At 46.0% G+C, this 26468-nt stretch overlaps 1 protein-coding gene across 1 annotated transcript in view; it reads left to right on the top strand.

Moving 5' to 3' along the window:
• Positions 1 to 26468, top strand: part of PRKN (parkin RBR E3 ubiquitin protein ligase) — a 1231166-nt gene that overhangs the window by 1178404 nt on the left and 26294 nt on the right. Inside the window, exon 10 of the mRNA XM_024747998.1 lies at positions 22514 to 22597. Coding sequence (XP_024603766.1) covers positions 22514 to 22597 — 84 coding nt within the window. The remainder of the gene's footprint in view (positions 1 to 22513; positions 22598 to 26468) is intronic.

Raw genomic sequence — 26468 nt, 5'->3', positions numbered from 1 at the left:
TCTTTCCAGAGCTTGCTGGACATCTGTGGGGGTAGAGAGTGGTCTTCAAAGAGGAAAAGCCCCGGTCGGGAGGTGATAGGTGATGGCTGGGCATGACAGTCATGACATTAAAAAAAAAACAAAACTTGGTCTGAGCCCTCAGCCAGACCCTGTGAAGCCTTGATGTCTTCTGATCAGATGCTGAGAGGAGTTCTAAGTCTCCAGGACTTGTCTAGAAGCAATTTGTCCATCCTCTAGTCAGAAACATGGATCATTCTTTCTTGTCTATTTAATAAGATTAAGAGCTGATAGGCAGCACGTATTTTTCCTGAGTGTTATGAGCTAACAGAGAAAGCCTGTCTCTCATGAGGCAGCAGGCAGTGGACGGGGGCAGAGACAGAGGGGTGCTAATTGAGTAGGTCTCGATTTCCGTCGCTCTGGATTTGAATGTGGACTCCAGTGCTGACTGGCTGCTCACTAGAGTGACCTGCATGAGTGTTTCATGAGTCGGCCTCATTCACACAGTAATGGACAAATATGTACTGGGTACCATTTACATTCTAGGTATGCTGAAAAGAAAAAAGATCCCTGCACTCATGAGTTTACATCTACAAGGGGAAACAGGGAAAGAAAGAAAGAATGAAAGAAAGGAAGGAAGGAAGAGAGAAAGAAAGAATGAATGAAAGAAAGAGGGAAGGAAGGAAAAGACAAGAAAGGAGGGAGGGAGGGAGGAAGGAAGGAAGGAAGTAATTAAATTATCCAGATGTGAGAGTTAAGTTGGCCGACATTTTCTGTAAGCTCTAGACAGGAAACATCTTTTTTTATTGAAGTATAGTTGATTTACATTATTGTGTTAGTTTCAGGTGTACAACATAGTGATTCAGTACTTTTGCAGATTATATTCCATTATAGGTTATTACACGATATTTGGTACAATTCCCTGTGCTATACAGTATATCCTTGTTGCTTATCTACCTTATATATAGTAGTCTGTATCTGTTAATCCCATACCCCTAATTTGCCCCTCCCCCATCTCTCTCCACTTTGGTAACCACAAGTTGGTTTTCTATGTCTGTGAGCCTGTTTCTGTTTTGTATATCCATTCATTTGTATTATTTTTTAGATTCCACATATAAGTGATACCATGTAGTATTTGTCTTTTTCTGCCTGACATTTCACTAAGCATAATATTCTCTAGGTCCATCCACATTGCTACAAATGGCAGTATTTCATTCTTTTTATGGCTGAGTAATATTCCATTGTGTGTATATATATTACACGTCTTCTTAATCCAATCGGCTGTTGATGGGCACTTAGGTTGCTTCCATAACTTGGCAATTGTAAATAATGCTATGAACATTGGGGTGCATGTATCTTTTCAAATTAGTGTTTTCATTTTTTCCAGATATATACCCAGGAGTGGAATTCCTGGGTCATATGGTAGCTCCATTTTTAGTTTTTTAAGGAACCTCCCTACTGTTTTGCATAGCGGCTGCTCCAATTTACATCAGACAGGAAATGTTTTGGACTTTGAAAGCGGTGGGTCACTACTCAACTCTGCCTCTGCAGTGTGAAAGCGCAGCTGTGGACAAAACACAAATGAACGCACCAATGAGATGTCCTAAAGCAGTGTCTGCCCCTGTATGAGAGCACGGCAATCACTGTGGGAAAAGACAGGGGGAGGAGGGGGGGTAGGGATCAGCATCGCCTGGGGTGGTAAGTTTCCGGAAAGGCCGGTTTCAGCATAAAGCAGGTGATCAGAGTGGACGGCACTGAGAGGTGGGTGTGACCAAGGACACAGGGAGGTGAGCAGAGACGAGGCAGAGAGGGAGTGTTCCGTGTGTGGGTTTCTGAGGTCTCCAGGGCATTCCAAGCGCAGGGAACAGCTGGACCGCTGCCTGTGGCGTGTCCCAGAAGGGCAAGAAGAGCAGTGTGCCCAAAGTAGACGATAAGAAAGGAGGGAAGGGGGACCCGCTCGAGATGTCTGGCTTTTCCTGAGAGACACGGGGAGTCACGGCGGAATTTGAGCACAAGTGGCGTCATGGAGCGTTTGGGAAGTCCTGTCTGGGGGCACCCGGGTCACATCCAGAGGCAGCGGACTCTAGGAAACACTGCGCCGGGGCTCCGATCTGAGGGGAGGCAGCATTTCCCAGGGGTTGACTGAGGGTGTGAGAGGAGGAGAGATAAAGCACCGCCAGGGGTCTGAGGCTCGCCAGTGCAGCTGGAGGGAATCGGAGCGCCCTGGGTGTCTGCGGAAGCGCTTGCGCTTGCACCGCGCATGCGCAGGGCCCAGCACAGAGCTGGCTGCGTGTGACTGTGAAATTAACGTGAGGCTCGTGATTCGTGTTAAGGACGGAGCCATTCAAACCTTGATTTGCGTCTGAGCTAAAGCGCTCACCAGCTCGTACCATCTTCCAAAGGTCCGGAATCTCTGAGTCTCAATTCCCCACATCTGTAAAATGAGTTTAAGGGAAAAAAACGAGCAAACCTACCTGAGCGAATGGTTACGATGAGGATCCAGGAAGATGGTACTGGCGCTGAGTAGGTCTTACTTACTTGATCACTCCTTTCCTGGACCCTTCGGGGCGTGTTTTAGCGAGTTCACTAGTCACGTTACCCCCAGGTTTTTACGTGGGCCGCGTGTCCCGCAGTCTGACCACAGGGCTTTTCCTGCTCGCCCAGTGTGTTCATTACACACTCAGTCTAGCCGCGCCTGCCGGGATGTAAGAAAGAGGTGACACGGTGACAGCTGCTTCGGTGGTTCCACAGAATGGCAGGCTCTGCCTCGGGCCCTCAGAGGAGCTGCCGACCATGTTTAGGCAGAAGAAAGGGACCTGCTCACACGGCCAGCTCCTCTTCAAAGAGAGTTTAATTTCCTGTGGATGATTAAGAGTCAGTATTTAAAACGGAAAGTCATTAATTTACAGCCCACGTATAATATAGCCTTTGACAACTGAAGACTCTCCCCCAACTGGGCCCCACACAGTCCTGCTCTGCAGAGACCGCCCACCTGTGCTCAGAGCAGTCGCCTCTCGAGGGGTTTGAGCCTCGTGCTTCGTCAGGAAGACCCCCGCACTCCAGAAGAATCCGAGGTGTGGAAGAGAGCACCGCTCAACGGAAGGATAAAACCCAAATTGTCTTTTTCTATTTTTTAAACAAGTTTCAGCCAAAAATCCAGACGTTAATAATTATATAGTTAGTTTCCTAAATGAGATTTTCACACTGTTATGTGCTTCCAATAAGAGATGGGAGGACATCTCAGAGTAGTTTTGCGTTTCGGTGTGTTGGAGCAGAAGCTGTAGATGGCTGTCGGGGAAAACCTCAGGCACTAAACGCGCTTGGATGGGCCTCAGGTCAATTTAAGCGGAATCTGGGAATATCAGGGCTAAAGGTCAAGCACCAGAGGTGAAAGAGACTAGCTGCTTCCCTGGACAAACAGAACCCTGAACACAGCAGCCGGGGGCCATCTCAGCCTCATGGAGAAGGGACACCCAGGGTGCTGTAGCTATGACATTTGAGGAGAAGATGCTGAAAGGAACCTCTTTTGCTAATTGTTCACAGAGATGCAGAACTTAGTATTAGGTCTCCACCCATTCCCATTTTGCTTCCCATTTGGGAGCAAAATGAACAGCTTGTGCTCCAGGGAGGCATTTGAAGTAAAGAAGGAGTGAAGTGCAAATTAAAATTCCAACAATATCCTGTCCTCACTTGCTCTCCCCACCCCATCCTGGAGAAAATGCTGTAAAGGAGTTCCCCTTTTGGATGATTTTGAGATGTATCTTTTGTTTGTTTTTTTCAAATATTGTTCCTTGTAAAAGAAAGTTTAATAAGCTCCAGAATCTGTTTATGAATGACAGTGGTCACACATTGACAGCCGTTTATCACATTTAAGAATAAGAGTTTGCCAACTCTGCAAAACAAATTGAGAACTGCCCCGCCCCCATCTTTCTTGTGATCTGGAACAAGGAATATCTCTTCCTCTCCTCTTTCCTTTATTGGCTGTGGCACTATTCCTACCTTGGGTTCCATCCCCACTTGGCCACATCTCTGGGCCTGCTGTAATTCAGTTAACCTATGCTGATGTGCCGATGAATTGCTAAAACAATCCTTTTCTGTAATATATATATGCATTGTAAATGGCCTTTCTTCTAGTGGAAAGAGGCTCTGGCTGGGGAAAGAGGAAGGAGGTCAGCAGGAGGTCACGTGGAGTGGTGATCCCCAATCTGCTTCCTCGTAGCCATCTGTGTGGCCCGTGGCAGATGAGAACCAGAGTGTAGGAAATGCTCACTCTTCCCCCCTCACTGTGTGACGTACAGCCAGCTGGTACTCGTGGGCATCAGCCCGGGAGCAGGGCCTTAGGTGCTGTGAAGGGCTGTGCAGGCTTGAAAGCTCAGACTGGCAGCCCTGTCACAGTCGGTCCAGGGACCCCAGTCTTAGTGAAAGGCCGAGCGCAGTGCGCATGGCTTAGAGTTTGTACGTGCCTCCTCCAGACCAGGGAAGGGCTGACAGAGAACCAGGCCCAGTGGTTGAAAGTGGGCCTCAGAGCATCAGCTCCAGCTGCCGCTTCCAGACACAGGCCGGAGGGGACGCAGAGGCCACCTGCTCTAGTACAAGGGCCCCCACCTGCCACCTGCCCTGCGCTCCTTACACAAACATTTGGGGCAGCCAGGTCTCCGTACAAGAGCACACCCTGCGCCCCTGCGATATACACGCACTCATACTCATCTGCTCTCGCACTCACCCTCACGAGCTCACATTCACCCACGCGCTCCCACCCACTCTCACTTTCAGATGCCCCGCCCCGTGCCTGCCCCAGGCTCCGCCGCTCCTGTTCTGCGGGCCTGAAGTCCTCCCAGCCCCTCTTCCAGGGCAGCCCGCCCTGGAGGCGCCAAGCTGCTGACCCAGCAGATCCCCCACATGCTCAGGGCCTGCACCCACGATCTTTTTCATCCAGGCACAGAAACTGAAAAGAACATTGGTGCCAACTTAGCACTTTTATTCAGGATATGCGTAAGACATAATTTAATCCTTCTGTTTCAATACTCTCTGAAATCCTTTTCAATTCTGCTTCAGCTGAAAAGCAAGATAGGGTAAACTTCATGTGAATGGATCTGCCTCTCGGACTTATGTAGATACATAGCAGTTCTGTTGATCTAAGGGAAACGCAAGGACCTAGTTAATGAGAGAACGGCAAACTGTCATGGAGAACACGTGTTTCGTGAGGCTGGTCCTGAAGGGTAAAGGATAATGGGGCTCAGACTTTGAAAGGGGACTGGGTTTGCAGCACGTGATTGCAAATAGGGGTTTAAATTCTTATTCCACGGCTTGCTGTTTATTGCAAAAGTATCATACCAAGGTTGGGCCTTGCTTTCATTTTTATAGTGACAGACTTATGTGATTCCATTGAATCTTCTGGCAATCTCAAAATATCCAGCAAGCACACAGCTTTTACTTGGAAATGAGAAGTGCTTTCCGTACGAAGTTCCTGTCTGTGCTCTTGGAAAGGGGCCACCCCCAGGAGACTGGGTCCCTGCCCCTTAGGTGTATCTATGAGTGTCAGCACATGACATGGTTATGTGCCGTTTTGTAATTTATTCTTGAAGATGCCACTCTGGGAGCTACATGGTCATTATAACCTGGCACATTAGAAAACACATAATGGTCTAACAGTCTGAGAGATTTTCTGTCCAAAATGCTTGTAGTATTGAAGTGTATTCTCAACCACATGACCACAGTGTTTGAAAAATTGGCTTCCCCTGTCCTGCATCTGCAAGACCAGCCTGTGAACCATTATAGTACACCTGTGGACCACTGTGGGGATAGTCCGGAAATGGGCACCGCGGAGCCATATTGGATGTAGTTTCCTTCACCACTTCCTAGTATTTTATTTTAATGAAGCACTGGGAAGAGGCGTCACTGTAACATATGCCTCTGGACTCCTTTCTAACATCCATGGATGACTAGAATGATGTTATACGGGTACACAGTTTCTAAAATCCTGCAGCCTTTTTTTTTCAACTGCATTCACACAACTCCATCTTCTTCCTTCAAACCCTTCCTTTGTTCAGTATGCACCGGGCACAGCTCCACTGACCCGTCCGGTCAGTGGAGTGCGTATAGGCTCGTCAGCCCTCAGCAGTGCTGGTCTATGAACCCACCTACGAACTCATCCAAAACGCCTCTGTTAAATGAAAAGTGAAAGATTCTTCATTATTACAGAAGCAATGCATGCTTATCATAAAAAATGTTAGAAAATTAAAGAAAAACTAAAAGGAAAAAAAGAAAGCAACCATAATCTTACATAGCTGGAGGTGAGATTTTTGACTCATTGCTGTAGAGCTTTCTGGTACTTTGTACATGCATACACACACACATACACACACACATACACATTTTTTAACAGAAACGGGTTTGTGCTGAGTAAGCAGTTTTCTCCCCTTACTAGTGCATCACAGACACCTTTGTATGACCATGTTTAATGGTGACCAAACATCCATTCATGAGGATGTGCCTTGATTTACTTAAATATTTATCTTTCGGAATGGTGACAGTTTTCCCGTGGCTTATTTTTTGCTGCATTCCTGAGTTTTCTCTAGGAAAAATTCCTAGAAGAGGAAGTTTTGGGGGCGGAAGGATGTGCATACAAGCTTTTTAAAGCCTTGAATACAAGCATTTTCTCAGTTCTACAGAGCACATTTTTATATATCTTAACATTTCTGAAATTAGGATAATGTTTTAAATTAATGTGGGCATTTAGGATGGCAGTGTTTTTTTCTCTCTTTAGTCAACCTGTTAGTAAATTGGCCACCCAGCCCTGTGGACCCACCTCCCAGAATCCCATTGGACAGTGTGTGGCCCCTCCTGCTGGCAGAGCGGGCCAGCCCGCTCCCCACCCCCTCCCCTTTTCACCGTTGCCAAATGATAAGCAGCATTGTTTCTTGTTCTTCAAGGCAACACATTCCTGTATGTATGATTCGCCACAAATTAATTACTATTAGCATATTTCTTAGAAATTGTAATCATGTCGGTATGACTTTGACTCTCCTTAGTGTAAAAAATATGAAACTGTGTTTACACAAATATTAAGAAATTTTAGCGACCGATATAGTGTGCTCATTATAGAGGCTTTCATGTAAATATGATTTACGTTAAATTAAACTCATCTTGATCTTAAAATTACATCTTAGTTAAAGTCCTCTAAAGTTCCATTTTATTTGAAATATCAGATGAACCTAAAGCCTTGGTTGGCCGAAGTGCATTTTTTAGTTCTGGCTGCATTTCCGTGCCCTTCAGGGATGGTGTAATTGTGTTGACCTCGTGACTCATCGTCTGAAGAATGATTGCAGATTCTCAAATTCCAGAGCTCAGGATGGCGCGGAGCTTGACTCAGAAGCAGCACAGACTGACAGAAACAAGTGGTACTTGCCTTGCAACAGGGCTGATCACTGAGCATGGAGAGAGAAGAATCCATCTCGCCTGAGTGGAAGGGAAATACTGGGGGATAAAGGGGTTTAGAAATTGCTTGTTGCAAGTCAGCTTATTGTCATTAGCCTGAAAGGCATTGCCTTTGAGCTAATACGAAGAAGGCACTTTGTCGTGGTACATGAGGCTTTGCACTCAAAGCGCTGTTGTTAGTGATGCTACAAAGCATGACTTAGATCACAGGTCAGAGGAACAGACTAAGGAGGTCCTATCAAGTCTCAGTGATGGAAGCATTAAAAAGGTTTGTATACACCGAGCTGACATTTCACTCCAAAAAGGACTTGGACACCTTACTTTTTTGATAGATTTGAGAAAGAGCAAAACTGGGCCCATGGTGGTGGCATCGGCTTCCTTTTGGAAAGCGTCAAACCAAACTTTATAACTTAAAAAAAATTAGTGGGAAGATTTCACTGTAAATGCAAGAATTATGTCAAATCAAACTGCAAGCATTTGTAGGGAAAAAACCCCCTGGAGGTCGTGAGGGTCATTCCTGTCCAGACGGTTTACTAGCGTCTCCAGTCCACGTGGACCTGTGTCAGATACAAATTTACTTGAGATCCTTGAGACTAACTTAACAGTCCCCTTTAGCAAACTAAGTGTATCTTTCAAAACTGACAGGAGCAAACATCCACTCTTTTAACCGCCATATTGAAAACAGCAGGTGTAAATTTGCAGGTAAGCCTCCTAATCCCCTGTTGCCACTTCCTAACTCGCCCAGGGGTCTGAAACACGGCACGGGAGCCTGCCTGGCCGTGAGTCCTTGAGGACCCTTGGTTCCCATTCACGTTCCCTAGAAAACAGCCCGGAATACTGATCACGGTGAGCCAGCTTCTAAGGAAAGGCACTCGATGGCAACTGCAGCTGCCACAAATGAGCAGCAAGATTGAAAAAGAGGTTCCTGGGCATGTGACAACAAATGACAATTAATGGGCTCCCCCCAAATCCCACCGCAAACCTTACTGTGTGACAGAGCTGGTTTCACGCCAAGCAATCTGCTCTCGGTCTGCACTAAAGTGAAGGCCTGTGAGACACGTGGGACACAGACCAGTGTTCAGGGTAGAGAGTCAAGAAGCTGAAGGAGGTGGTGAGAGGCGGCTTTATCACTCCTGCCTTCAACGAAACTTAACTATGTCAGACCATCCCAATAGGAGAAGAATTCATTCCACTTTTTTTAAGACTCCAAAGGAAATTATACTCTTCTGCTGGAAATCCAACCCAGGTTGTACAACTTTGCACTGTTAGGTTTTTTAGAAGTTGTTGCCGCTGCCTTGAAGGAGGAGGGTGTCAGGTTCTCTGTAGCAATAAAGGGGAGGTCGTGGCCGTCTCCATGCTTTCGGTGACTTTGTTGGAATGAGCATTTCCCTCCTAGGACACAGTCTTCCCATGATGAGTATGTCACGGTGAGTCGTGTTGTGATGGGGGAGGGAGACACTACGACACCTTTTCCTCTAAACACAGAGTTGTAGAGGTGGATGATTGCATGTTCCAAGCGGCTGCTCCTGGGAGCAGTTTTCTATCTCCCCACCGGATCGTAGCAGCAAAGGCTCCTTTAGGAGGTATTAGCCTCTTGAAAATTTGATTCTAGTCACAGGCAAAAATGGGATTTCGAAGAATAAGGCGTTAGATCTTTATAATTATCACTAAAAATATTCGCTGAATGCCCATTGCGGCTGGCATAATCCAAGGCGTGGGGCAGTTTTTGAAAGTTCAGAATAATATTACGTCCCAACGTTAGCAAGGATGTTGCCAGAAGCAAAGGGGCGGCCGTTCCACCGTGCAGATGATCGGTGCGCTCTGTGAGGGTCTCGTGGCTCTAGGTTCTCTGCCGCCAAATCGAGAGGGAGGAAGGGGGCGCCGCGAAGTGAACCGCGTACACTCCTCTGGTCATTGTTATTCGGCTTAATGAACAGAAGGATATTGGCTAAGAGGCAGCGCTGGAGATGACATTTCACTTCACTCTCCTGCAACCTGCCGTTATCTTAGCAGCTCCGAGACACAGTCCAGGTACTGGCTGTTTAGCGGCCACTTAATTAGCTGGCGTTCTACTTCCTCCGCAAAGCAATAAAATCAGGAGAGAAAAAGCACAGGCGGTGGGAGGAGGGAGCGGTCTTGTAAGTCAGGGATTGACTTCACACTTGGGCAAGACTCCGCAAGGTGTCTGTTGCTGGGAGATAACGGTTTGCAGGCCGATGAAGGCAGCAGGCTTCCGCTCGGCTCTCAGCACCCCTAGGCGGGCGTTATCTTGGGCTCACACGCGGCCCGAGGAGGCTTGGCGCTGCCCTGATGGAAAGGGGGTGCCGATGTCAGGGCCTCAGAGGAAATCAGCTCCCTGAGTGTGGAGGGCTTCCACCACCGTCTGCTCCTCGGGGCACAGATGCCCATCGGGCAGGATAAAGGGGCGTTGCTCCTGCCGTTGTTAAGACCTGGGAACCTTCCTTAAGGAGTTTACCAACAGGAACAGAAGCCTGAAGTGTCTCAGCCCCGTGGAGACTGGGGTGTGAGTGAACAGCTCAGACCCCGTCTCTGGGCTTCTCTCTTCCTTTCTGAGCAGGAATATTCATGAATAATAATTGAGGACCCAGGTCCTGGGGCAGAGAACACCAGGAGGTCCAGGGAAACCTTAAATAGGGGATGACCGGCCTCCTGCCTCCAAATGCCATGTGCCCACGAGAACTTCGTGCAGTGACGGGAACTTTCTGACATTCGTTTCAGCTTCTGTCATTAGTGACTTCATGACTTCAAGGGTGAAATCCAAGTCATGATTCTAGCTTTTAACATTAATTCTTAAGTGCTGCAGTGTTACTGGTCTTTGGTAGGGTGACCTTTACCTAATTCGCCAGGCCCTATCTAAACTACTGCCCGTGAAAGTCCTCTTGTGAAATCGTGGGAACGGAGGCTTCCAAAGTCGAGGCGCCAGCCTGATACTTCACACCTGAAAGCAGAAGTCCCTCACCTAAACCCCTTGCTTGGCTAAATTAGGAGACTGTAGTCATACTGGGTCCAACTAATGTGAGTAACATTGTGGATTTCTATGGCTTTACATGTATTAAGTTCATCCTATGTCGTCACTTAAAGGAAGGATAGGATTGCAGACATTAGAAGCAGGTATTTGCAGCAATTCGGTCGTCTACTCCATGATTAATGGTCTGGACGCTATCTGTCCTTGGTACAAGATTTGGCAGAGTGAGCCAGCAGGTAAATCAGGCGCCCAGAGACACCGGGAAAGTTAGACGTAACTCAGGTTGGTTCTGGTTTTTTGGACATTGTTTTCACAAATAACTCACCGTGTGTGGCAGGAAAATCCATACGCTCCCATTGTAGACAGTTACACCACATTTTCTTATTTCTGATTTTCTGTTTCTGCACATCTCTCCTACATCACAGACCAAGTGAGTCTTTCAAAGGCTAAAAGTGAAGAGCATCCTTTATTAGAAAAAAAAATCTAATTTCTTTCCATTAGCACAGCTAATTTCTTATCTTCTCTTGTTTCCCACGTCGCCCTGTCCTACTCACTTATTCCGAATGGAAGGTGCTCTGTTTCTTTTTGTTCTGTGGTACCTAAGCTGACCGTCTACCTCATCCAAGTAGCCCTCAGACTCAAGAGTTCTAGAACCACACTGTCCAACGTGGCAGCCGCCAGCCACGTGAGGCAGCCGAGCAAATGGTTTGCAGCTGATCTGAATTGAGACCATGTGAGGCTTCAACACACACCAGACTTCAAAGTCTCAGTGACAAAAGTGAAAAATAACAACACCTTTTATGTTGGTCACATGTTGAAAATACAGTCTGGATATATTGGATTAAATAAAATATTCAAATTTATTTCACCTGTTTCTTTTTTACTTTGTTAATGCGGCTACTAGAACATTTTAAGTTAGTCCTGTGCCTATGGACAGCTCTGTTCTAGACTGTGTCCTTTTGCCAGTGGATTCCAGATCAAAAACACAAAAATGCTGCAGACTTAACACTGGCAGAGCCTATTCCTGCTGGGTTTTATTAGCAATGCAATCGCACTGGCCGAAACTCAGTTTCTGAGTGTTCTCTCCCACTGCCCCGTGCCCGACTCTCTTAATTAGCCATGCTGTGAGTGCTTGAGGCTTTGCAGCTCCCTGGGGCTCCCAGCCTGGCTCAGCCTGCCCCCTGCAGCCCCTGCTCCTGCCCTGGCCACCCAACCAGAATCCACAGCCTCCACAAAGCCACGCCTCCCACCCTGACCCTCGCTCTACCTCCAGTCCCCAACCGCCCCCGCTCCTGTCTCACTTCAACACCTCCAACTCAGTGGTCCAGAGTGAAAAGGTCCACCTTCCCCTGAAAGCCCCCAGCACTGGCGCTGTCCCAGACCTGGAATGAGCACCATTCGGGCACCCATCATTTGACCAGACTCGGCTGGGTCTCAATTTACTCTCCACTTCCTCCTGGAGACCTAGCCTGACTTCCCCGGGCTGGTGGCTGCACACATCCTCTGCTCCCCCAAAAACCTTGTCCACCGTGACAATTAGGACACAGATGAATATAAACTCCTTGAGGTCAAGAAGAGTGCCCAGCGTGTTCACCACTCACACTGCCTAGCACAGCACCTGGCACGTAGTACGTTCTCAATAAATATTTGCTGGCTGGAGGGAGGGCTGGGTAGAGGGAGGGAGGGCTGGGTAGAGGGAGGGAGGGGTGAACTGTGACTGAAAATTGTATCTTATGCATCCTTGTATGCCCTCAGGGCACCTGGCACGCAGTGTGTGTGCTCAGTACATTTTGATTGAATGAATGAGCTCGAGCGGTGCTTCTAAGCTGCGGTGCGCACACAGGTCATCAGGGATGGTGTTAAAATGCAGATTGAGTCAGCACTTCTGGGCAGGGCCTGAGATTCCTCCTTAAGCTCCCGGGCGCTGCTTGTGCTGCCGGTCTAGGGGCACATTTTAAGTCACAGGGAAGCAGAGGTTGGTGCCGTTACATCAGTTGGGTCCTCAGCACGGCTGGGCTTCCCTCGATCCGTGTGTCATCTCCTGACTGACAGTGGCTATTCCAGGCTTCCTCCATCCTTAACTCTGCTCTTCCTCTTGACCCCAGAAGAGTAATAGCTGGCATCACACTAGTCAGACGTAATCTCCTTCAGGCAACCTTCTCATCAGCAAATTACCATCCCAGGATTTTGCCTTCCCACGAGGTGAAAATCGGCCCTCCTCCTTTTAAACCACCACCTGGAGCGTTTAGGTTTTCCTGGCCTATCTTCTCCAGGGCTTTCCTCCCACTCTTACCCACCCTCTGTCTAGCATCTTCATCCTCCCTTTTCATTTTCTTTTTCTGTTTTCAGACCAATTCAGACCCCTCTGTCGTGAAGCCTTCCCCACTCTATCATCCCTGGGACCTTAGCCTCCGAACTTGGCTACTAATTGCTTCAAGGGACCAAAAATGTCTTGGTCTCATTCCTCCTGTTCCCTGGCCCAGGCTCCTCATGGCTGGATTCCCATGACATTGGGCTCTCCTCATGCTTCTTGGAAGTTTAGAGTTTTCCAGCTCCTACCACTCATTCGTTTTACAAACGTCTGTCCATTCTGCCTACGCGACAACTGCTCTGCTAGCCCTGGCATTATAAACAGGATTAATTCTGGGAGAATGTGAGGTCTGTGCTGAGCATTTCAGGGTGACTGGGTGCTCCGAGAGTGAAGAGAGCAGGAGAAAGGAGGAGGGGCGGCCCCAGGCAGGTGTGGTCCTACAGGTGTGCAGGGACCCCTCCTTCTGGGTCCCCTACCCTCACCCCTCAGATTAACTCTTTGAATTTCTGCTCTTTTATCCCAGTCTTCTTTTCCACAATAATCACATGGGATTTGAGTCGACATGAATTTGAAGTGGCTGCACCCTATCCAGATGGAAGTCTGCAGCAGGCTGCACCGTAGTTTAGGAGGGAGGTCAGGAACGCGGGAGGGATTTTTCCAAGCTGTTAGCAGAGAGGTGAGAGACTAGCCTGATGTTAGAACCACTGCCTGAAGAGGGAATGGAATGCGAGGGGCAGAAAGGCAAATGCCACTGCGGCCAAACCCCAACCCAACCCGGGGCTCTTCTCTGGGGGTTCCTGCAGACTTGCGTCCTTGGACACTTCAGCACATGACTCTGGGCTGTTGTCCTCCAGGTCTTTTGTTCTCCATAAGCATCATCTCTCCTACTGAGTTGTAAACGCCTTGAACTGGGTGCCTGGCATGCGACAAACAGACAGTGACCACCTACTATGTTCCAGACACTGGATCTGGGGGAAACAAGGATGAATAGGATCTAAATCCTCTTCATTTAGAAGAGGGGATAAGTGAGAATAGTTTCATATAGAGAGACAAACATTTCATAGAGGAATATAAGGAAGAGACAGTACTGGAGAGAAAAATACCCTGACCTTTTTTTGACTGAGGCTATGGAGAGAGGAGTGGGAACAGGTATGTTCCCAAGGCACCTAGAAAACTGCCTAACACACAGTAAAGGTTTGACAAGCTGCAAAACCTCCAAAGACAAACATCTCTAAGATGTGCCAGTGGGAGTGCCACCAACACTGTTAGCACCTTTCCAAAGCTGACCCTGACTGGAGTTGCCTGGGGTTGGGCCCAGGCATTCAAGGGAAGCGTTCATCTCCCCTGCTGTGCTAGCAAGCAGAAGGATGCCCACAGGCATACGGGACAAATTGGGCTCAAACTGCCATATGGCTTGAATTTCACATTTTGACTGGCAGAGTGTAACCGTTTTTACAGAGTCTAGTGCCTTTCTACAGATTGTAAATGATAAGGTCACAAGGATTAGAGGCCAGTTAAAAATTAGAGAAGACATATGCTATGCATTTTACTAACGAATGGCCATATTCAAACATGTTCGCTAACGAATGGCAATATTTGAAAGTGGTGTTGAATTTGATCCTCTGTGACCATTGCTCCTTTTCTGGAAGGAACCAAATGCTCCATAAGGCTTGGGAAATGCTGACTGGAAAGCAAAATTGAGCTGGCCTTGTAAGATGTTAAAGGGAATTTTCAGTTAGATGCAGAAATTTACCTGCCAAGAAGTTTGTTTAGAGCAACAAGGATGCTGTGAACATCATCATCAAATACTTGCAAGAGTCCCAGCTTGCAGCTCCATCCTACTTTGCCCTTTGGAAACAAGGGGAGCGGTGAAGTGAGGGAGGGGGCTGGGGATGTGGAGGGTGGGATGGGGGCAGCACCCCGGGAATCCTTCTTTAAAACGGTTACAGCGGGCTTCCCTGGTGGCGCAGTGGTTGAGAGTCCGCCTGCCGATGCAGGGGACGCGGGTTCGTGCCCCAGTACGGGAGGATCCCACATGCCGCGCAGCAGCTGGGGCCGTGAGCCATGGCCGCTGGGCCTGCGCATCCGGAGCCTGTGCTCCGCAGCGGGAGAGGCCACGACAGTGAGAGGCCCGAGCACCGAAAAAAAAAAAAGGTTACAGCAAGAGAGAGTGAGACAGGAAGCGTGGAGGCTCGGGGAGAGAGGATCACTGCCATCAGTCACACCTGTCAAACTCCCCCAGGGTCCCTGCCCGTTGCTGTCATTGCTGTCCTCCTGGCAGGGCAGCGGCAGTGGTGCTGAGTCTACTCTGCTCAGAGCTAAGGCCCAGGACACAGCTTCGGGCAACTGAATGTGCCGCTCCCTTGTCTCCTGTTTCCTTCTCCCTCACCTGGACCTCCAGTTTGTTGGCTGTCAGTGTTTAAAGTCACCGAAGCTAAAGTTCACTTAGAGTCCTTTTCCCGCCAGCAGGATGAATTCAGGCCAGTCCAAACTAGGAGGAGACAAGCTCCGAGCACCTTGTTTCAGAGCCCAGGCAGGGGGAGCAGGGAAGTGATGGAGGGCCGGCTGCAGGCCTCTCTTGACCCTGGTTCAGCCGTCTGGACAGGACTCAGAAGTGAATCGGAGTTATTTCTCTGGCCAGGAGCACGTCTTTGCAGAAATCCAACATGGATAAAAAGGCCTTAGCAGAAGTGCTGTGAGTTAGAGATTCTTTTGTTTTGTTTGGGTTTGACAAAGGCCCTGATTGGTGACAGCACGCTGGAGGGGAGGAGGGGCAGGTCATCCCTCACACACCTCCCTGCAGGGCCTGGGACCAGCGCACGCTCCACCGAGAGCAGGCTCGCAAAAGCAATCCAAATGTAAACTTCCCACACCCTTTGATCCAGCTATTTCACTTCCAGAAATTCATCCTACAGATTTCCTTTCACACGTGCAAAATGACCTATGGAGAAGGACGTTCCCCGCAGCTTTGTTTATAATGGCAAAATATTGGAAAGGGCCTAAATGCTCGTCCGTAGGGTGCTGGTTAAATGAATAATGATACATCTATCAACTTGTATATCGTGTGGCTGTTGAGGAAAAATTCAGCTGTTCAGGTTTGCTGAAAGGGCACTGATATAGGACAGGCTGTAATGTATTAAATGAAAAAGCAAGGTGCAGAGCACGTTACATAAAGCAATATTCTGTATATACCATTTTTAGTCTCAAAATAGCTTGTATATATGCAGATGAGAGTGATTGTCCCTGGAAAGCTTTGTGAGCTGACCGAGGAGGAAGGGAGACTTATTTTTCACTATTTGCCTTTTGCACCTTTTGAATTTGTGCTGTGCGCATGTATTATTCACTCAAAGAATACATAAACCATTTTAAAAAACCCAGACTATGTGAATTGTATCCCGATAAAGCTGTTTTTTTTTTTTGTTTGTTTGTTGTTTTTGCAGTACGCGGGCCTCTTACTGTTGTGGCCTCTCCCGTTGCGGAGCACAGGCTCCGGACGTGCAGGCTCAGCGGCCATGGCTCACGGGCCCAGCCGCTCCGCGGCATGTGGGACCCTCCCAGACCGGGGCACGAACCCGTGTCCCCTGCCTCGGCAGGCGGACTCTCAACCACTGCGCCACCAGGGAAGCCCGATAAAGCTGTTTTTGAGCAAGGAAAAATAAATGGTCAAGAAGCATTTTTAAGTTTGAAAAAACTGTAGATATTTTGAAGTAGGAAATAAGTTCAAATATTTTTGTCTATGATTATACATTGGACAGTGCAATTCCCAGGAGCAGCATCACCAGGTGCACCACCCACACAGTTCAGAGCATTTATTAGGCACCTCTCTTCATTTAAGCTTCCCTGTTGAAAGTAGGTTCGCAGATACGGTCTCTTGTGTGAGCTCATCTTCTCTAATCGGTTCTGAGACATGGTAATAGAGCTTCCCATTAGATCATACTCACAGTAAGTGTATAAATTAAGACTCTGCGCAACCAAAAGACTGAATGGATACATACTTGTACTTGATTGACGTCATGATGCTGTAGGAAAAGGGAATTTTCAGAGTTCTTTTAAGAACTCCCGTGAATGGAAATTAAACCAAGGAGAGTAAGGGGCTTTTCATGGTAGCAAACCTAAAACAAAAATAATTCAGGGGACGGGGTAGGGAGGGAGTGTAGAGGTCACAGTATTTTGTGGGAACATAGATGGCATTGTGTAGCCATCTTTGATGATTTGTACAGAATTTGAAAAATACAAGAGTTCAGCTACTGAGCTCTATCCAGCTTCCTTGAAATTATTTCTTTTTAGCCATTTGGAGATTGCATGTAAAAGATTGTTGTAGTCTGTTTGCGTTTAGAGCATGGCACAGTTTAAGACTGCTTCCCACCGTGAGATTCTGTGATTCTAAGATGTTGTGTACTTGAAAGGAAATAACCTGACTTCCTTCCTTTCGAACTTGTGTCTTAGCGCGTTATAATCTAACACCATTTCCGTTCTGTGGCACTGTCTTGTCAGAACCAGTTTTCCATATACCGGTGGCTAGTCACCCCATGGGGAGCCTCCCTCTTTTGATATACTATTTTTAACACACTGGGGCTGACTCTCATGTATCACTGCTGCCATCTTCTGGAAAGTCGTACACCTAAAAGAAAAATATTTCATCTAGTCCCAAAGAAGTACAGATGTGTGCGTCATGGTTTTGATGTTTCCCTTGAATATAGTAAGGGGTCCTGAGATGATATTTGATTCTCTCCTGTTCTTTTAACACAGAACTTCAGAGCTGTGGCAGAAAAATAAATGGCACATAATAAAATGCTTTTATAATAGATGCTGTCGTGATAGAAAACAAAGAACTTCGGGCTTTTCACATAGAGATCATTCACCTTTGAGGGTCAGACCTTATCTTGAGGCTCATCGTTTGTAGGTGCCGACGGGCTCTCACCTTTACTGATAACAGCCAACAATGCGTGTTCTGAATGCATTGGAGGCTGTTCATTTCATCCCTTTTTATGCTTCCGAAGAGAAAATATACATGCATATCCTTTTGAATGTCTCCATTATGGGCGTATGGGAAATCAAACTCAAACATCAATCAAATGACTTGTCTACTGACATGATACTGAATGATAAAGGTGACGGGCAGTTCATTTAGCTGTATAGTAGTGTGGGATTTCCTAAGGGGAGTGACAGTGACGGCACCTCTGCGTGTACACGAGGAACGAGAGGTCAGTGTCCCTTTCTCTGCTGCAGTTATGGTGACAAGCTTGGCGCTTCCCACGAGGTCCTCAGTTTCACTCAGGCCTTCACAGAACAACAGTATTATTAGTATATTGAGAATTGCTTTAATTAACAAGGTGCTTTACTATCACCTTACTTTTCTATAGAATTTTTTTGCTTATAAAACATTGTAACTCCATGAGAAAACCATTTCTCCTATTTACCAGGTGCCAGAAACTGGGTTAAATATTAATTATCTTATTATTTCTTCTTTACAGATGCAGAAAACTAAAGCCAAGAGATGTTAGGGTCACACAGATAATAAATGGTAGAGAAGGGCCTCTGAGTCCAGGTGTCTCCGACTTCAAAGGCTTTACTTTTAAACACTAAATTGTATCTGAGTATTTAAAATATAAATGTCACTGTATGATTTCGTGAATTACAATATGCTATTCTTTTATATGTTGTCCAAGTCCAAGATTTTATTCACCCAAAATAAATACTCAACACATATTAACCGCAAGGCAAAAATACGACTTGAATGGTAAGAACAGTTTGGCTATTACTTATTAGAAAAAAAAGTGTCTGGTTGAACTTATTCTTTATTGAATAGTTGTCTTAAAATTGTATACTTCATCTTAGGCATTTAGGATGAGCTAATCACTACAGTTAAGTGAGAAGTTTGGCACCAACCAGACAGGCAGCTGCTCCAAAGAGAAAAATGTATTGGATCACCAGGTTCACTGTCAGATAAAGGGAAGCCATAACACTGTTGGGAGTGATTAACTTGTTCCTGGTGTTGACTTCTAAGACGCATTGTCCTGTGGGTACTCGGGATTAAAAACAAACAGGGGGAGAGAATTCCTTCTCGGTCCACTTGTTAGGACTCCGTGCTCTCATTGCCAGGGCCCCGGGTTCGATCCCTGGTTGGGGAAATAAGATCCCACAAGCCACGCAGCACAGCCAAAAAAAGGGGGGGGGGGATTTAAATTACAATTTTTCAAATAACATAGACAATTCAAAAGTTGTCTTTGCAAAAGAATAACTGACCTAGTGTAAATAAACTGACCTAGTAAAACTTCTGTAGGAGCTTAGCTGTGTCAACCAAGGTTTCACCAGAGAGACAGAACCAGTAGGAGATAAATGTAAATATAGATTATCTAGGCATGCTTAGCTGTCCCCATAGATCTATAGATATATAAAGAGATATCTATAGATATAGCTATAGTAGATATCTAGTATATATTTATATATAAATACCTCTATGTCTAATATATCTGTATCTATAGAGAGAGGTTGATTGCAAGGAATTGGCTTACGTGATTATGGGGATTATGGGGCTACCTAGGCAAGTCCCAGATCCACAGGGCAGGCTGCCAGGAAGGGCAGGCTGGAACTCTGTTGTCCACAGGTGAACTCTCTTCTTGAGGAAGCTTCAGGTCTGCTCTTAAAAACCTTTCAACTAATTGAATCCATCCCACCCAGATCATCTAGGACTGTCTCTCTTCACTGAGAAACCTAGATTAGTGTTTGGTTGAATAGACTATAGTCTAGCCAAGTTGGCACATAAAATTAACATCACAGGCACTAAGGTAATACAGTCCATAGATATTGCTTTTTAATCATATGTAATAAGGAGATAGAGTTTACAGAACCAATAGAATAAGTATGTATTACTGTTACGATTTTTAAAAGGCTTTAAAAATTCTTTTTTTAAAACATGCAAAAATTATTAGCATTTGTCAGATCTATCTCAAAAGAAAATAATCCAGGGGCTTCCCTGGTGGCGCAGTGGTTGGGAGTCCGCCTGTCGATGCAGGGGACACGGGTTCGTGCCCCGGTCCAGGAAGATCCCACATGCCGCGGAGCGGCTGGGCCCGTGAGCCATGGCCTCTGAGCCTGCGCGTCCGGAGCCTGTGCTCCGCAACGGGAGAGGCCACAGCGGTGAAAGGCCCGCATACCGCAAAAAAAAAAAAAGAAAAAAGAAAAAAAAGAAGAAAATAATCCAGAAAAAGTATACAATATAACTGTGTGGTAGTCTCTTCCATTCAGTTAGTATTTACTCACAAGGCATCCTAAAAGAGCCTCCGCAAATATGAGCCCACAGTTAATGACTAATAAACCCCTGGGGAGATTGCAGCCTTCTACATTATTGGTTAAAGCCAGACCCATGTGCCCCAGAAAGGAAACAGGCAGGTTGTCAGAGTGAATATGAAAATACTGGAGCCAGATGTTTTCTCCTCAAGCTTTTTGGAAATACCTGTGCCCCTAGGAGTTTTTGCAAACAGACCCAAAACATTATCTCAAGGAGTTTTGTATCTGCCTAAGCCAGACTTCCCCACATTCCCTCTGTTCACCATGCCCCTAGTGGCTTGGTAAATTTTTCCTGGTGCTTCTAGGCCAAAAGAAACGCATAACAGTTCTGTTTATTAAATAATTAGGTCCACATAACATAAGTAAGAATTAATGTCTTAACAACTTCATAGCCATTTGGAAAAATAGTTCACATCAATTGAAAGAAAAAAATATTTTTATTTCATGCTTAAATAACTACATCTCCTGGTCCAAAGAGATGCTCACCTGGCAGCTGTCTTTTTTATCACAGTAACCTCCAAAAATCCCGCTTTGCAAAAACATGATGTCAGCAAAAGGAGGGTAGCACAATCTACATTAACACCATGAACAGCCTTGAGTTAGTAATTCACAGTGTCCAACAGATGCTGAGTATCACTGTGCTTTTCCTCAAAAATTTAAAAGATCCCACTCCACCCCTGTGAGTTTGTTGTGCCACCCCAGGGCTCCTTGGTACACAGTTTGAGAACTGAAGTCCTAAACATTTGTACAAGCACCTGGTTGACAGTCTTGAGTTCTGGATAACTTAATTAAAAACCTGAACTATCAGTAATGTACATATGTCGATGCTACTCTCACTTTGCCCCAGCTTCCCCCTCCCACCCCGCGTCCTCCGAATGTAAAATAGATAGCTAGTGGGAAGCAGCAGCGTAGCACAAGGAGGTCAGCTCCACGCTTTGCGATGACCTAGAGGGGTGGGATGGGGAGGGTGGGAGGGAGGCTCAAGAGGGAGGGGATAAGGGGACATATATATGCATATGGCTGATTCACTTTGGTGTACAACAAAAACTAACATAGTATGGTGAAGCAATTATACTCCAATAAAGATCTATTAAAAAAAAAAGAAAAGCCAACGCTGAACCCCCCCAAAAAAAACCCTGAACTTTTTTTAGATCAAATCAGACCTTCTAGATATTTCCTCATTTTGTACGAGACAGATTTATTTAACTAGGAAGCCCATGGCACAATGTATCTAAATTTAAGTTATACTGTCTGAATAGGAGCAAATTAGCAAGTGCCTTAACGCTAACTTATCACCAACACATTTTTTTAGCTTTCTCTTGCCTTTTGCCATACTGAAGTGGTGAGGGTTTAATTTTTATAGGCTCTTTCTTTTCTGTTTATATATATATATATATATGGTCTATTCTTTGTAGTACTGGTATGAAAGGGAATTTAATGTCTTTGTGTCAGGAAAGTTCTATTTATTCTGACAAACTGATCAACCTCCAGAGTGTTCCTGTACCATGAAACTGATTTTATATCTCATCCCCGAGCTAATAAGATGTGAAACATTTTCCCTGTCACACCAAGAGATCAGACTTGCTTCCATGAAAAGGAGTGGGGTGAAATCACACAGTGAGCTCTTCTCAATGATTGAACCATTCAGTTCACAGTTTTTCAACATAAGAACAGAGTGATGGGTCTGAGACAAACCCAAAGATGAGCAGATACATTAAAAAAAAAAAAAAGCCTTAAGAAAGGACTCTAGGATCCAATTCATTCACTGTTCACCGGATTAGCTGTCAGTTCAGGGAAAATTAAAATGTCAGAAATTAAAACCTGGTGGTCTTGGTGATTTGTGTAATGACATCCTGACACATACCCCCTCTCCCACCAACATGAACCTTTAAGGAAAGTTTATATCCCACAAAACGTGGGCTCATTCTCTTTGCTGTGAGAAGAAATAAGCTATAACACTCTGAAAGTGCTGACGAGAAGAGAGATGGTGACATAGCTGTAGAAGAGGCCTTTTCCTTATAAAATACTTGTCTTTCTTGCTTGTTATGTCCTGAGATTAAAATGATCTTCAGATGAGTTGTTAAAACAAGAAATTGACCGTGGGAACAGAGGGGAAGTTGTTTCCGTGGTGGAGACAACGTGAAGGGAAAAAATGTCTTGGGGACTTCCCTGATGGCACAGTGGTTAAGAATCCTCCTGCCAATGCAGGGGACACGGGTTCGTGCCCCGGTCCAGGAGGATCCCACATGCCGCGGAGCGGCTGGGCCCGTGAGCCATGGCCGCTGAGCCTGCACGTCCGGAGCCTGTGCTCCACAGTGGGAGAGGCCACAACAATGAGAGGCCCGCATACTGCAAAAAAAAAAAAAAAAGTAATTTGGCACACAAACCATCACCCAAGTCAGAGGCAGGGATAGAATGAGCTTGGAAAAGAAAAACATGTGACCAAATGCAACCAGCAATTCCCTCTCTAACCTGTATGTGTTCTCCTGCAGTTCGTCTTTTGCCGGGATTGTAAGGAACCGTACCATGAAGGTGAATGCAGTGCCCTGTTTGAAGCCTCAGGAACAGTTACTCAGGTAGAGTACTCTCTTCTTTCCTCAAAGCAGGGCTCAGGCTATGGGGATGAGAGCTATTTCCTGGAGACCATCGAAGGTTCCAATCTGAAAACATCAGGGCCAGCTTAGTAGCCTACAGCTACTAAGTGATGGGACTCTCGACTCCCCGCCATCAGTCCCTCCAGAACCACTTCCTTCCTCCCGGCGAGCTGTAGACTTCCCAGTGGCCATGTGTGGTGTGTTGGTACTTCCATGAGAGTTTTACCCGAGAGGTAAGTGGATTAGGGATAAGTTATCTTAGCATGATCAGGAGTCTTTAGAAAAGAGAGAAAACCATTCAACAACCTCTCCATCAGGGAAATCAATACTAGCCTCACATTACTTTTTTTGAAAAGTGCCTTTGTTTAAGCTCTTTGGTGAAAACTATCTCCATGAATGAAGTGATAGAAGTATTGCAGTATTATACGATGCAAGGATATCATTGCTTTTTTAGCAATATCGTTACCGAGCTCAGGTCCAGCTGCTCACCGCTGGAAAATCAATACCCAAGAGGCAGTTGTTGGTAGAAAGGAAAATTGCTTTTAATCGGAAAGCCGGCCGTCTGGGGAGATGGTAGACTCGGTGTCCCCAAAAAACCATCTCTGAAGAGTCTGCTTGGCCATGAAAGTTTTTAAAGGGAAAAAGGGAAGTAATCTCAGCTAATCATTGAGATGGGGGGTTAGAGTCGTCACCACCCCCACCCCACCCCCGCTGCATGCAGGCTTGTTGACTTCTTATGATCTTTCTTTGGATGCTATCTCGTTCACACAGTCTGTTCACAGAGTTTGTTCAAGAGATTACTGAAAGGGAAGCTAGGGAAGAGATCCGGTCATCGGTTACTTATTCTTTATTTCTGCTTTGATCCATGCAAAGAACCAACAGGTTAGGCAAGGTATTGTGTGATCAGAAGATTTGATAGGTGTGCTAGGGCCAGAGATGAGCAGAGCTTGGGGGCGCCTAGTTTAAAAGTTAGTTCCAATGTAGCTTTGCTAAATTGATGAGAAAAGGGGTTTCCTGCAAAGAGCTGCTTACAATATCATGGACTGTGCTAAACTGTATTTCAGTCTTGATTAGGTAAAGAACATGTTTACTGAGCCTTACTCTCTGAAATGCTGTATCAGGCTTAGGGAAATGCAAATATATTTTCTTTTATTTATTAATTATGATCAACCAAACCTTAGGGGAAAGGAGTAAAAACTTCAACACAGTTGATGAATTTGCTCATTATTTTTCTCCTGATAGAGATGTTAACAAGGGTATAAACACCAAATCTACCCAGATAAATCCTTTAGTCATTTTATTGACAGGAACCCCATAAATAGAGAAGTTCCAGAACATTTTAATTTCACAGCTGAGAATTTTAAGTATCGCGGAATGCTCTAAAATGAGAGCATAAAGAAGTGAATCCCTGTCAGGTATTCTGTGGACGTATTTACTCAGTATTAGCGTAACTAAAGAAACATAATGAGTGAATTCAGGTCTTCTCAGCTGCTCCTAAAATACTGACCCTGAGCATTGAGAGATTTAGGGCTGAACTGCATTTCTATGGCACACGCTCTTCCTGTTGACTTATTGTAGCTCTGGGCACTCAAATGTAAGCTCACTGGGTCCTGATGTCAGGAATAATAATGACCCTGAGACCCGCCCCCTTGCCTCAGGGCCAGAAGGGTTAGGCCAGGACAAAGGCTGCTACTGTGGGAGATGGGTGTGATCCAGCAGTTTACACGCATATGTTCATATGACAGTAGACCTGGACAAAGCCTTCCAGGAAGGGGTCCCCTAGCATCTGTTTACTTGAACACAGCAGCAGTAAGGTGAAGAGTGTTGCTTAGCCTAAAGCTGTCCAGCGCCTGACCCACTCAATAATCCCCTTCATTCGTCTTTCAGGAGGAACTAACCAACCTTGGTGTTAATGATTAAGGTAGCCCCAATTTAAAAAAGAAAAGAAACTCAGAAATATGGGAGAAAGAGAGTTAGAGCTGGCCTTGAGTGTGGGGCCTTTAGGGACTTTCCACCCCCTCACTTGTTCCCGTAAACCAACCTCTTGCGCCACTCCTTCTCCCTATCGAAACCAATTCTTCTCCCTATCGTGCGCCACTGCTCCCTATCGAAACCAATTCTTCTCCCTATCGAAACCAATTCTTGGAGTTTTTCAGTTGACGGGGACTTTCCAGCCAGCGGGTAATTTTCCAGTTGCCCGTAACAGGTATACGCCCTAACCGCCACAATGAACAAACAACTGTAACGGCCAGAAGGTGGGGCAAAAGTTCCTAAGCCAATGAATTCAAAAGTCACCACATTTACCCAATCATTGTGAGAATATACCCGCCCTATGAGTAAATAAACCTATAAAAAGTATGTGATTCCGCTTTTAGGGGTTCCCCATCGGCCTCCTGCGTGAGGTTCAGGGAACCCCGGTGCATCGGCTCCTAATAAACCTCTTGCGTGTTGCAGCAGCTCTCGACTCTTGGCGGTTCTTGGGCGAGTTGGAATCCCTCGCAGACCGTTTGGGTCTAACAGAGTACAGATGACCAGTATCAAGGGGCCTGTGTCTGCATACACCATCAATCAGCAGGTGTTAAATCGAGCATTTCTACTGGCCAGACATCCTGCTAGACTCTCCGAAGAAATGTAGATAAGTACATTTATCTTCAGAGGGGGCCACACGGGAGACTCACAGGAAAATAGGTAATGATCGTAATGTGCTAAAACAGTTTAGTGAATACAGCTTTGTACACGTGTTTCCCTAGGAAGGTCATGGAGGGTGGGTCAGAGTTTGTCAAGAGAACAGTGGGGTAGGGATGACGGAACATTCCAGCAGAGGGCACTGAATGGACAAAGGTACAGAGGCAAGATTCTCTCCAGCTACCCTGTGTTCTGTCCATCCCTGCATCCCCAGGCTCAAGACAGTACCTGGTGCACAGACATTTAGTGGATGTTTGTTAAGTGATGGCGGTGTCAACTGAAGAAAAACATACAACCTAAAAGTTGTGAGTTAAGTTTATTGGGGACCTTACTGAGGACTCTAGCCAGGAGACAGCCTCTCGGCTCTGAAGAGGTAATGGAGGAGCCAGGATTTATAGGAGTTTGTGATGAAAAAAAAAAAACAAACAACAACAAAACATGTAGTCAAACATCAAAAGATTACTGCTAATCAAACAAAGCTGACCTCTCGAGGTAATGATTTTAGTGCTTTTCTATGTATGGGAAGCTACAAGAGTCCGGGCTCTGAAATTATTCCTTTGATGTGCATCTTAACCACCTAGGGCCGGTACCCAGAGCACAGAACGTTTCCTGATCTTCTGCGTCCTGAATTCCCCTCAAGGTCTACCGTGCGGGCAGCTGCAGTGGCCAGTGGCTTGAATTTGGGCAACATTTGCTCTTTGCTGGAATGGCAGGCAACACTCCCTTTCCACAGTGGCATCTATAAAGAAAAAGACATTGTTTCATTCATTCAATAGTATTAAACACCTGTAGTGGGTTAGGCTTGTTTCTAGGCTCTGGGGATTAAGCTTCTGCTCTCATGGAGTTTATGTTACTTTATTAGATGCCACAAGGCTTGCACACACAATATGATAGGAATTCAGAGGAGGAATCTTTAATTCAAGACAGGGTTATCCAAGAGAGAATTCAGGAAGAGACGGCCCTGCAACAAGACCTCTGTGAAATGAGCCTCCTTCCGGCCTAGGGCTCAGATAACTGGACCAGCCTCACAGTTCTCTTATTTGAAAACAAAGCAAATGGACCCACCAAACTGGAAAGGTCTGCTGGTTCACTACTGCCTGAGAACAGAAGGCAACTAGTGTTTGGCGGTTTTGCTGCCATTTTTTCCTAAGTCTCTGATCCATTCAGT

Source organism: Neophocaena asiaeorientalis, unplaced genomic scaffold, assembly GCF_003031525.2.
Source record: "Neophocaena asiaeorientalis asiaeorientalis breed wild unplaced genomic scaffold, Neophocaena_asiaeorientalis_V1.1 scaffold123, whole genome shotgun sequence".
Classification (NCBI taxonomy): Eukaryota; Metazoa; Chordata; class Mammalia; order Artiodactyla; family Phocoenidae; genus Neophocaena; species Neophocaena asiaeorientalis.
This window is presented reverse-complemented; position numbering and strand designations above follow the sequence as displayed.